Source organism: Macrobrachium rosenbergii, chromosome 26, assembly GCF_040412425.1.
Source record: "Macrobrachium rosenbergii isolate ZJJX-2024 chromosome 26, ASM4041242v1, whole genome shotgun sequence".
In the NCBI taxonomy this organism is placed as follows: domain Eukaryota; kingdom Metazoa; phylum Arthropoda; class Malacostraca; order Decapoda; family Palaemonidae; genus Macrobrachium; species Macrobrachium rosenbergii.
In genome coordinates this window covers 13432404-13445717 of record NC_089766.1, presented here as the reverse complement: position 1 = coordinate 13445717, position 13314 = coordinate 13432404, and the positions used below count along the sequence as shown (strand labels likewise).

The window sequence follows — 13314 nt, the reverse complement described above, 5'->3', positions numbered from 1 at the left end:
TTCTTGGTTGAAAGATTTTTCCCATATTTTGGCTGAACGATTTTTACCATTTTTTGGTTGAAAGATTTCTTTACCATTTTTTGGTTGAAAGATTTTCCCCATTTTTTGGTTGAAAGATTTTTTCCCATTTTTCCACAGGCCACCAAGAACGTCTTCGGTGACGTCTTGTCCCATATGTACCTTCATCACGTGGGTCACAAGACAATTAACGACATTCGTAAACACGTGAGTGTTTGAATATTCTTGCGTTGATGTATTCGCTACTTCTTTACAGTAAAAATTACCTACTGTGATTTAAAATTATGGGTGATATCAGTTATATGTGATTGCCCACATTATATTGTTTTTTTTTATTCGAAATGTTGACATTCTACCTGACAACGGTATTTTGGAACGCAGCATTGCACATTAAATTTTGTATTGAATTTTGTTTGAAAGAGAAGTTCAAACAGCATTGGATAAGGGCCTAGGCTTTGGGTAAAGGCAATAATATATATATATATATATATATATATATATATATATATATATATATATATATATATATATATATATATATATATATACATATACATACATATATATACACATATATATATTATATATATATATATATATATATATATATATATATATATATATATATTGTATGTACCTAAAGCTTAAATCTCAATGCCATTTAATTTTATTTTCCAACAAAATTCAATACAAAATCTAATATGCAAAGCTAGGTTCCAAAATAATTTCAAGACGAACGTTGTTTATATGTATATATATATATATATATATATATATATATATATATATATATATATATATATATATATATATATATAAAAACAATCCTGAATTACTATCGTTGTTGTTAATATCCATATAATTACGATTATTCCTAAACAGTCCATGACGATTATTGATAACCTGAAAGAAGAAGCGAAGGATTCCGTCAACGAAGCCTCGTGGCTGTCTGACGAGGACAGGATCGAAGCCCTGAAGAAAATAGACGGGCTGCAGGCGGAGGTGGGAGCCCTCGACAAGCACTGGGATATAGCTTACGTCAACGAGACGCACGAAGACGTGAGTGAGCCGACATTCTGGAGGGAAGCTCCTTTAGACTATGATAACTAAATATTTCTTTTCTGATTGTTCCTGATGATTGTTTACTATAATTTTTTGTTGTAATTATTCAGCTTGACCTTGTTAAGAATTGACCCATCGGTCTCGTTAGCCCACTTTATAACGATGATTTTAAGACGACAAATTCTAGCGTTGGCTGACCTGCCAACGGAAAGATTACCTTAGGAGATCCTGGATTTTGTAGAGTAAACTTCTAGTTCCTGATATCTTACTGATTATGATCAGGTATTGTACGACAGGTCATGCTAGCTTTGGTAAAACACTTAACAGTTTTCAACGAAAAGTAGGTTAATTAGGTGACCTTAGATTTGTGAAGTAACTGTAGTGATATAGGATACTTCAGTTAGCACATAAAACAGAAGACGTATCTTGTCTTAATTGGAGAAGAGGCAGAACGTACTGAATGGAGAGAAGTAAAAGAGGAGGTTAGCTAATCATTATTTATTGATACGTACTTCCTTTATTTGAGAGCTCTAACACTACATTTAAAATGTATTCTCGATGTTTCTTTAAATTGTAAGAGCTGGGAAAACTTCATGAAATGTGTCAGCACCTGGATCCATGTAAACTAGCTGACCATGAAATCTGTAAAGTATTGCAATTTACGTACACGATAGAATATTATGGACTGCGGTAATTATAGGGGAGCCAAGATAAAAGAACATTTGTTGAGGGTTCTAGAAAGAATACTTATTGTGAGATTACGAGCAGTTTCATAAGACGGAGGGGTACAGCTGATGCTGTTTTTATCATATACAGGAAAAGAGAATGGAAGGGAGGTAAGTAGAGTAGTGTCTTGGTGTTTAAGAAAGCGGAAACTGCCAGAGTACTTGGTTAGGTTGGTTGAAATGGTGTATAAAATAACAAGGACAGCAGTAATAACGGCATGTGGCAAAACAGAAATGTTTGAAATTAGAGTTTGTGTACATCAAGGATTGGCACTTGGTCCATTTCTATTTATGGTGTAGTGAGTGAAGGGATCAGGGATGAAAATTTATAGGAATTTCTATATGCATTTGATTTGGTGACTACAAGCATAGACTGAGGAAGAATTGCAAAGACGGGTAAGAGAGTGGCAGAAATGTCTTGAATGGGCTGGTATGCAGGTGAACATGGGTAAAAGTGAGGTTATATGAGCAGAAGTCAGGGAGGGGATTTTTTTTTCTTTTTTCATACAAGACATAAGAGGCTTAGATTCTCAAAAAGGAGAAAGCTTCAAGTACTCAGGATCATTTTGAAGCCAGAAAGGGGTATGTGAAGCTGAAGTTGAAAGCGGGATAGAAGCAACTCTGGGGAAATGAAGAAGGGAGGTAGCGTGTGATAAAAGAATACCAGATAAACAAAGAATGAAGATCAATTGTACCGTTAAACACCGCAGGGTTTTAGTTCCGTCAGTGCACCTCACGTGGCGCACTGTAGGCATTACTTAAGGTTCTCTTCAGGATTCCTTTGGTCCCTGGCTGCAACCCCTTTCATTCCTTTTACCGTATCTCCGTTCAAATTCGCATTCTTCCATCTTAATTTTCACGCTCTCTTAACAATTGTTTCACAGTGCAACTGCGAGGTTTTCCTCCTGTTACACTTTTCAAACCTTTTTACTCTCAATTTCCCTTTCAGCGCTTGGCATTTGGACCAGATTTTATATACCATTCCATTCCATTTCATTCCAGGTGACGCTGAACTGGAAAGATTCCTTTTTGCAGAATGTCATGGTGATATATCGAGTCTTCAGGGAAGAGGTATATTCCCTCTACCACGAGAACGTCGATCGTGACACGCTTATGTGAGTGCCCGCGTCTTTTGTAACCATTTATATTGAAGGACTCGATTATCGAATCTTAAATACGTTTATCTTAGAACATATATAAATGCATTGTGGAGTACTCTTAAAAATAACATTATTTGTTTATCTATTTATGCTGATGCTTAATCTGTTTGATATGACATCGTTTCAAAGCTAGTTCCAAATTCATTTCAGCTGGAGTTTTGCTATACAGCCGTTTATCGTCAATGCTTTTCACATGCCGTCGACCAATACTATAGGTAAGTGTAATGTTGATCAAGAATTTGTTTACAGAAAATTTCTTGGCTTAACTGAACCGTCTGTTATGTCATATATGTCGACATACTTAATACATTTCAGTTTTTTATATATGTGCAAATATGTTGTCTTGTTTATTAATTTTGTTTGTTGAAAACTTCATTTTCAACTCCCGGCGGCCGGAAACTTAGGTGAAAGCTTTTAGCACATTTCTATCAGTATTTCTGTAAGAATAATACCATACCATACCGTACCTGTACCCATATCCATACCCATATCCGTACCATACCGATACCCATATCCGTACCATACCTATACCCGTATCCGTACCATACCGATGCCCATATCCGTACCATACCGATACCCATACCTATACCCATATCCGTACCATACCTATACCCATATCTGTACCATACCCATACCCATACCTATACTCATACCCGTATCCATACCATACCCATAAAAAAAAGTAACGAAATTGCAAAACCATTTAGAGAAGTTGGCATAGTCGGGTGTGTTAAAATTTAACATTTCCCATGTAGGTTCACTCATAAATTTTCTTTTAAATCGTGAAATATCCAAACGCCATTTTAATCTCTTTGTCGACTTGTCTTTCCGGCAGTTTTTCCAGAAGCGTTCTTTCAAAAACCTTACTACATACGGAAGGCTCCAGAATATGTCAATTACGGATCGGCAGGCACGTCCATAGCTCACGAGATTTTTCATGGACTGGATTTCACGGGTGAGTCCAAATTTATGCAAAACTTTGATTCCACGTATATAGAATCTACTCTTGACAAGCTTCTGTGGTCTTTAGAAAGATTTGGATCTTTCCTAGATAGTGACCCCCAAGGGTTTTAACTGGGTATGTATCCACCGTTCTTGGGGATGACCGTTAGAACATAAACAAAAGACTGTAAATATCATAAAGATAATGACCCCTAAGAAATATTAGTCTTAGATAACGACCCCCGAAAACCCTTGGGGGTCACTATCTAGGAAAGATCCAAAGATTTTTGCAGGCTGTACTGTATATTGGTATCAGAATTCCATAAAGGAATTTAAAAGGTACTTCTAGATATCAGTCGATTCCGTGTTCATAATAAACTCTTAAAGGCTTGCGTATTCTTCCTTCAGGTTAGGCTTTCAATGAGGTTTCATAAGGACGCAGTTTACATTTCTAAGTAATGATAACAAAAAAACATTAAATTATTTGATAGGTAAAACACTTTCCACACTAAATGCCAAGGTTAGGACGTAGGTTTACTCTTTATTAGATATAATGATAAAAAAAACGCTGAATTATTTGATATGTAAAAGCTTCCATACTTTGAAGGTCAGCATTCGGGTATGATCCATAAGAAGTTGCTGACATTTGCTCATTCAACTGACAGATAATTTTCGTGTACGCAACGAGGTGTCTCCCATAGGAGGGGTAGTGCCGTCAGTGCACCTCATGCGGTGCACTGTAGGCATTACTTAAGGTTCTTTGCAACGTGCCTTTGACCCCTAGCTGCAACCCCTTTCGTTCCTTTTACTGTACCTCCTTTCATAGTTTCTTTCTTCCATCTTACTTCCCACCCTCTTCCTACAATTGTTTCATAGTGTAACTACAAGGTTTTCTTCCTGTTACACCTTTCAGACCTTTTGCTGTCAATTCTGTCGATTTCCGTTTCAGCGCTGAATGACCTCATAGGTCCCACAGCGCTTGGCCTTTGGCCAAAATTTTATGTTCTACGAGAGGTCATTCAAACACATCAGACGTTGGAACGCCTTTGAAAAGTTTTTTTTTTTCTCGTAATCTCACAGGGACGTTGTTCGACCACAGGGGCGTCATGAGCAAACCCTTTAGCAACGAAACACGACGTCATTTACAGAACACCGTCGACTGCTATCACAAACTTCTGTCGAATTCTTTCTACGAAGAAATTAATTTCGGCGGGACATTCGTCTCTATGGAGGTGAGGAAAGAGCTCAAGGTATTTCTGTAGAGTTGAATAATTATTGTGGAACATTATGGCATTCCTTACTGTGACGAAGATGTGTTATTTTCTTGTTGATTTTCTGAAAGAATGAGGAGCATTATAACACTGTCTATTAGGGCTAAAACTGTATTATTTCTTGTTGTTTCTTTGTAAAGCCAAACATGCAATTACATTCGTCTACCATGACTCAACATTGCTTTGTTGTCTCTCAGTAAAATCACAGTCATTATGGCATTACCTGTCATGAGGTACTTTGCTGTCGCCTCGAAACTGAGGAACACCATTGCATTACCTATACCAAAACTACAGTATATTCCTTTGCTTTCTCAGCAAAACTGAGAAACATTACGACATGAACAACTGGCTTTAAGCAACAAGATTTTGTGTTGTTTCTCAGATCGACAGCTCCACCACCCTCAACGAAAACCTGGCGGATATCGAGGGGATACGACACGCCTTCCGGGCTTACAAGCGCTGGGAGGCCCAGAATTACCGAGAGCCAAGATTACCGGCTGTCAACCTGAATCCCGACCAGTTGTTCTTCGTGTCGGCTGTTCGGGTATGGAGGAATAATTCAGTTCTGTTTTCGTATTGCAAAATGTATCATTGTCTTTTTAATACTATGGTTATTGTATTGGGTGATTATTCATGTGAATTCTGAGATAAAATGAAGATGATAACATTAATATTACACACATATCACCCTAATCCATAGACTGTATCCCGCAGGCATTACTTGAGGTTCTTTGCAGCGCCCCTTCGGCCCTTATCTGCAACCCCTGTCATTTCTTTTAGTGTACCTCCATTCATATTCCCTTCCTTATATCTTTCTTTCCACCCTCTCCTAACAATTGTCTCATTCCTCCTGTTACTTTTAAAACCTTTTTGCTCTCAGTTTCCCTTTCAGCTCAGAATGACCTCGTAGGTCCCAGCGCTTGGCCTTTGGCCTAAATTTGATGATCTATTCCATTCCTAGCTGTAACCCCTTTCATTCCTTTTACTGTATCTCCGTGCATATTCTCTTTCTTTCATCTTACTTTCTACCCTCTCCTAACAATTGTTCCATAATGCAACTGCGAGGGTTTCCCCCTGTTACACCCTTGAAACCTTTTTGAATGACCTCACAGGTCCCAGCGCTCGGCCTTTGGCTTAAATTTTATATTCTATACCATTCCATAGACTATGGATTGTTATAAATTTATATGAGACAATACACAGATTAATAGTTAATTCTCATACATTCCTCAGCCCTTCTGTGCCGTGATTCCAGACCTGGCCAAGATCTTCCTCATGGAAATGGACGAACATCTGCCCAATGGAATGAGGTGAGTTCGTGAGAGAGAGAGAGAGAGAGAGAGAGAGAGAGAGAGAGAGAGAGAGAGAGAGAGAGAGAGAGAGGTTTCATGAGGCGAAGGTGTGAGGTATAGGTGTGCCGTTCGCATTTTCCCCGAGATGTAACCGAGTACTAGGACCTTTCCCTTAAAAAAAGCGGAACGCCATATCTTAAAAACTAACCATAAAATTTTCTTGAAAATAATCTCATTATGTTTCCCACACCCAAAACACTGATGGAGCGAACTAGTCTAACCTAACTTAACCCAACGTAGTGTCGAAACATTAATCTATCCCAATCTAACCCAAACTAACCTAACCTAACCTAACCTTAGTGGCACAGCAAAAAAAAAACGGGGATGGTGCAATACTAGCATACATCTCGGGAGTTTGCGTCCCGTTCCAGCTCCATTGCTTTCTTCCTTTTAACTTCCATAATTATTGCTATAGGGTTTTCCAGCGGGGCTGTCCACCTTCTCTAAATTTGCCTTTAAAATAATAATAATAATAATAATAATAATAATAATAATAATAATAATAATAATAATAATAATAATAATAATAATATACCCTTTTCTAACGACGTGAACACGGTGATACTGTGCATACCTGCCTTGTATAAACAAAGGCACGTGATGAGTCGCAGGTGTATATGAACAGCGTAAGTGCACGTGTATCGAATGTACATATGAACGCAAGGTATGCATATATATATATTATATATATGATTATGATCACTTTTGTGCGTGATTCATTTATCACACATTAGCAAAGGTGAAAAATAAGAGACGGGGTGTAGGCCCTGATCGGTTTCCACTTTATTTCCAAGCCATTGACTAAGGACGTTATTTTTCACCTTGTGTATGTATGTATGTATATATACATATATACATATATAAACATATATAAACATATAAATATATATATATATATATATATATATATATATATATATATATATATATATATATATATATATATATATATATATATATATATATATATATATTAATTATATATATATATATATGTGTGTGTGTGTGTGTCCCCTTGCCTTCGAGTGAAAAAAGCAGGTAGGGACTAGATGGAAATTCTGATTAAAAGCAGCGTAGAAGCCAAAACAGCCGGTTCCAGTTGATTCATCTAATAAATTGGGTAACAACGCCATGACGTCAGAAGTTTAGATAGCGGTCGAATGTGGACTCAGCATTTATGAAAATCAAGGTCCCTTTTCTTTGGACCTTGATAAAAATGGTGAGCGTGAAAATGAAAGAAAGACGGAAGTGATTACTACTAGTAGTGATGGTGAGGTGTGAAGTAGTTAAGAAGTCATTTTAAGAATGATGTGGTCATGAAGTCAGATACTTCATCCCGAAGTATCTTAGGACCTTGGTAAAAGCAAGGTCCAAAGAAAACGGGCAAAAGGAGAGAGAGAGAGAGAGAGAGAGAGAGAGAGAGAGAGAGAGAGAGAGAGAGAGAGAGGAAAAAGTTGGTCGTGGAATGTGTTATTTGTGTGTGTGTGTCTAAGGCCCTGTTCACACACGGCCTTTGCAACCATGCGGTTCCGACCGCGCGGTTGCGAAGTTAGGCCCTGTTCACGCGCAGCGGTTGCAACCGCACGGATTCGACCGCGCGTTTGCAAAGTTAATGACAGAGCACAGCGTTTACGCCCACACAACCGCGCGATCTGAGTTTCCCCTTGCAACCGCACGATTCGAGATACACATTTTAAAATGGATACTATAATAGTCGCTTTGACACCGACATTTTCATTGACATCGACATTTTCCTTGACGAATTTGAAAAAGGTCCAGCCATCTGGGACATGAGACTAGATTAGAATGACAAAATATTTAAGAAAAGGTTTTGGGAGGAACTGCTAGGAACTTTCTGCAATTCTGAAGAAACTCAGGACAAAAATAATCGTAGTCATCTACACATTTTATTGAATTTCTGAATTTATATTTCTCATCTTACATCATTTATCCTGCAGTTCAACTCGACCTTCGTGAATGGAATATTCAGCAAATTGATCTCTTGCAGAGCTAGCGACATGCTTTCTCTCGGTGCTTTTCCTTCAGACAGGCTTATCAGTGGTGCTTGAAAAAGCGTATCATCTTCATACCTATGAAAATCCCGTGCCCTCACATAATCATGCAAAATGCAATGCTTGTATTAAATATTCAGCAAGAAGCATATTAACATTGATATATATATATATATATATATATATATATATATATATATATATATATATATATATATATATATATATGTGTGTGTGTGTGTGTGTGTGTGTGTGTGTGTGTGCGCGCGCGCGCAATGCATGAGCGTGTGTATGTGTGTGTGTGTGTTTATATATACTGTATATATATGTGTATATATATATATATATATATATATATATATATATATATATATAATGTATTGGGTGGGTGTTGTTGTATGTATGCACAATTGCATTATGCGTGCACACACTGCATTAAGCTATATGATGAAACATCATCCTTAACAATGTAAGAAAATCGTCAAATGATTTTATGGTCATTCTGAAATAACCGAAGAATCTGTGCTCATATTCTCTCAGTTTTGGAAACAGTCTTTTGAACACATCGTACGAATGTTATTTCCTTCCCTTCCATATCAATATTGAATGAACCACGCGGGTAACCTCCATAATGTGTACGGTCACCACCTTTTGCAACCGCGCGGTTACCGCCTCGGTCACCGCCTCGTGCGAACAAGGCTTAAGTGACTTGCAAGATTTCGCAGGCTGTTGCCAGTTGGCCTAAGAGAAAGCGCACTTAAACCTAATACTCAACAACCACTTGTAGGCCTAGTTCGTTCTTTTTGTCTCGAAGCCAGCTTTGACTCCAGGGAAGCAACACACACAATTTGGTGGAAACTGGACAAGTACGAGGGACAGTTAAGGAAGGAAACTATATTAGACATCTTCTTTTGAAGGACAGATTTCAATTAAAAGAAACAAACACACTCCTACACTGAATATAAAACCTAACCGCCACTGCCTACACCAGTTGCCAGATTGGCAATTTCATGGCCAAATTCTTTAAATTTGGCCTTTTTTTTAACTCTGTGCCCATGAAAAATCAGTTTGGCCATGAAATGCACTCCTGAAATGCTACAAATGCACAACAGCAAAACCCTTTATGACTCAGACTGCAGAAAAAGAAGACGACATTCAGTATCTTGAGGAATGCTGACAATTTAACAGCTGTGCTTCCCTGCAAGTATTTTAAGTTTAATTGAAAGTATTTTTGATGGCATGTAATCGAATAGATAGGCATAATTTATGCACAGTTAATTGTTGGTATGTTAATTCACACAAGTCAATCATTTTATATCTTTGGACATATTTTTGGCCAAATACTTTTCCAAAGTGGCCATTTTCTGCCATATTTTTCTTTAAATTTTGGACACGGGCTGTTGTGTTCATCTGGCAACCCTGGCCTACGTTACCCTGGAACTATTCTATTTTTGTACATCATGTAAACGACCGACGTAAAGTGTGCAAAGGTTGGAGGAGTATTGAAAAACACATAGCTGGGGGTCACTGGTTCAACAGTTGGTGCTTTGGCTGCAGGTATAGGCGAAGGATAAATAAATACACTAGCGGATCCAGAAAAATTTCATTGGGGGTGGCCACCAATTTTCATATTATACACACACACATATATATATATGTATATATATATATTTATATATATTTATATATATATAATTTCGATAATAGATTATTTATTTTTTTCCATTTTTATATTTCTCAATTTCTAAATCAATATTATTATTTTGTCATTATTTTTCACAGGGGGGGCCAAGTGCCCAGGTCCCCCCCCCCATCCTGTAGTGAATAAATGTACAGGTGTTAATTGCATGTGAGAGGTTGATTCATGTACTAGTGTTATTTGGCGTAACAACAACAGGGTCTTCGAATGCAACAAAGAAAACGAGCTTAAGTTTTTGCGTGAAATTATGAGAGTGTCGTAAAAAAGGATGACACGGGTAAAAACATGAGGTATAGTGAATTTCGATGTTTGTGTCTCATGCAGAGAATGGAAGTTGGTTAAAAACTGTATAAATCACAAGTTTTGAGAGAACTGAACAGAGTGAGGCTGAATAGTGAAACAGATAGTACTATGTTAGTTTCTTGCATTTGGTGTTCGGTGCTACTATAGTATGATATCTACCGAGCCATTCGCGACCTGTCAAAAATGTTATCTACCAAACAACTCAGTTAAGGCCTATAGCAACTACTTCCTCAAACTATATACAAAACTCTTCGATCACCAGGGCTAGTACTAAACACGGCGAAACAGTGACTCACCTACACTGTTCCGCTGTGTTTAGTACTATCCCCTGAGGGGTTAGATGTAGAAAATGGATGGGAGATGTATCCTACTATAGTAGCACCGGGTGTTCTTCCTAGACTCAACGGCCTATTATCTGACATTGTGAATCCTGTTATGAGTTTTTCACTTATTTTTATAAATGGCCCGTCCCAGCGCGTAACACATTCTCAATTGGAAAAACCATATTTAAATTGCCTATTTAAATGTATATGTAAGAGAGAGAGAGAGGGATGAAACATTTTTAACATCGACCCATTCCCACTGCAACGGGTGTTAAATAAAGCCATAAAACTAAGTCATCTCAATGGCGCCGAGCCTAGCATAGGGCTTACAACCTTCCCTCGTACATAACTGCGTAATGAATCATTTAATTGAACTCGTCAGGGCTCATTAGCCTCTTTGGAAGATCCCGTGACTCTTTCATGAGTGACTCACTGAAGTCATCCGGCAAACGACGTCGCAGTGGCAAATGTTTTCATTTCACTTATTGAACTGTCATCGAGTGTGATACCATCATTGACGAATGTGTCGATATGGTCTATTGATTTGTCATTGGCTGTGATTACGTCTGCCGTAATCACGTAACCACTTGTGATCACGTCGGTGACGAGAATAACAAGAATATATGAACGAAGGTTAACTTTTACCTAAGTTAAGTGATGAATTAAAGCTTTAAAAATCGATGTGTATTCAAATTAATTTGTTTCGTTTCAGAATGAACGCGATGTTGATGAACACGCCCGAGTTTGCGCGCGTGTTCAACTGTCAACCAGGATCGAGGATGGTGGTGAATGAAACGTGCCCGGTCTTCTGATAACTCTCCCTCCTTAGCCGTTGAAATACAGTAGTTTTAGAATCTCTTTTGCACAAATGTCTCGGCTTTGTCCTGATCTTAGATTTCTCCTCGGTATTCCCTTTGCTTTCCTCAATTCCGTCTGATTCGTGTACAGTTTGTTGTTTTAAATGTTATAATATTATGTTGTGGATGTTTTCTTTTTTTAAAAAAGACAGGCTAACGTATCCTGTAACAGCTCGTTTTGTTGTGTAAGATATATATATATATATATATATATATATATATATATTATATATATATATATATATATATATATATATATATATATATATATATATATTATATATATATATATATATATATATATATATATATATATATATATATATATATATATATATATATATATATATATATATGAGCAAGGATGAATATAATCGTAGATGCGAAATAAAGCGCTAAAATTTTAACTGGTATCCTGCCTTTGTTGTTCCTTCTTTATTTCCAAAACATTAGAAATAGATTCAAAAACAGAAATTACGGTGTGGACGAATCAGCTGTTTTAGATGCCAGTTACTGGTGATGACTTTCACCCCAGTAGGGAAATGAATGAATGAGGAAAAAGGAAATGAAATACTGATAGTAAATAGTAACACTGACGAAGCTGAAGGTAGAAACATGTTTTCTGAACGCGCCCAAGTGTTGTAAATTTTTCGACAAGTGCCAAGTTTTGTTAGACTTAACAACAAGTGCCAAGTGTTCTAGTTCTATAAAGACATGTTTACCATCCAGTTTTGTAAACAAAACTAAAGCCAGCGATTATGTCTTGGGTTAAATTTTGTACCATTGCCATTGTATCACTCGGTGGTTAAAGGATAATTGTTTGTTTAGCTTTCAATTTCATCACTGAAGGCAACAATAGTAAATCTGACTTTGGCTCATTTATTTATACACATGTATGTATGTATATTATTATATGTATATATATTATATATATTGTAATATATATATATATATATATATTATATATATATTTTATAATGTATATATATATGTATGTGTGCAAGAGCTGAAAATTCTGAGACGAATTTGAGACGGGGGAGAAAAGGCTTTTAATGAAAGTAAATAGATTTTTTATCGATGGAGTGAGTATTTTTGAAGAGCTGTTGATTGAATGGAGGCAGCTCTAATGATGTAAAAGTGGGAGGAGGTTAATGTGAATTTGGAAATGCTTGTGGAGGCAACCGTTGAGGATGTGAGGACAATTAAAATGCTGAAGAATGGAGAAGTCAGGAGGAGGGATTCATAGCTTACCAGCATGTGTAAGGTAACGCTAGATGATGGAAGCATTTCAGAGAAATAATTCATTTTTAATATAATGGACGACGGGTGATTAGAAGGATTTTGTAGCCGTAGCATATATTAATATACATAGAAAAATGACAGTTGATCAGTATGAATTCAGACAAAAGAGAATGCTTAGATCTGCTGTTGATTTGCAACTTTGGAAGTAAATAGGAAACGCTCTGTGACAAGCATGGCCCCGGAGAAATCTTCTTATGGTAGAGATCAAACTTCTGTTGAAATATCTAAGTCGGAAAGTGACTGGTTAAGTGTAAAAGTGAGGCTGGGACAAGGCTGTGTTGTGGTCTT

The 13314-nt window shown here is 37.0% G+C and overlaps 1 protein-coding gene across 1 annotated transcript in view; it reads left to right on the top strand.

Annotated features, from left to right (window-relative positions):
• Positions 1–11861, top strand: part of LOC136853063 (uncharacterized) — a 33574-nt gene extending 21713 nt beyond the window's left edge. The window contains 9 exon segments of the mRNA XM_067128305.1: positions 139–225; positions 901–1077; positions 2808–2920; positions 3116–3180; positions 3801–3920; positions 4988–5139; positions 5561–5722; positions 6412–6488; positions 11580–11861. Coding sequence (XP_066984406.1) covers positions 139–225; positions 901–1077; positions 2808–2920; positions 3116–3180; positions 3801–3920; positions 4988–5139; positions 5561–5722; positions 6412–6488; positions 11580–11679 — 1053 coding nt within the window. The 3' untranslated portion in view covers positions 11680–11861.
• The last annotated feature ends 1453 nt before the right edge of the window (positions 11862–13314 follow it).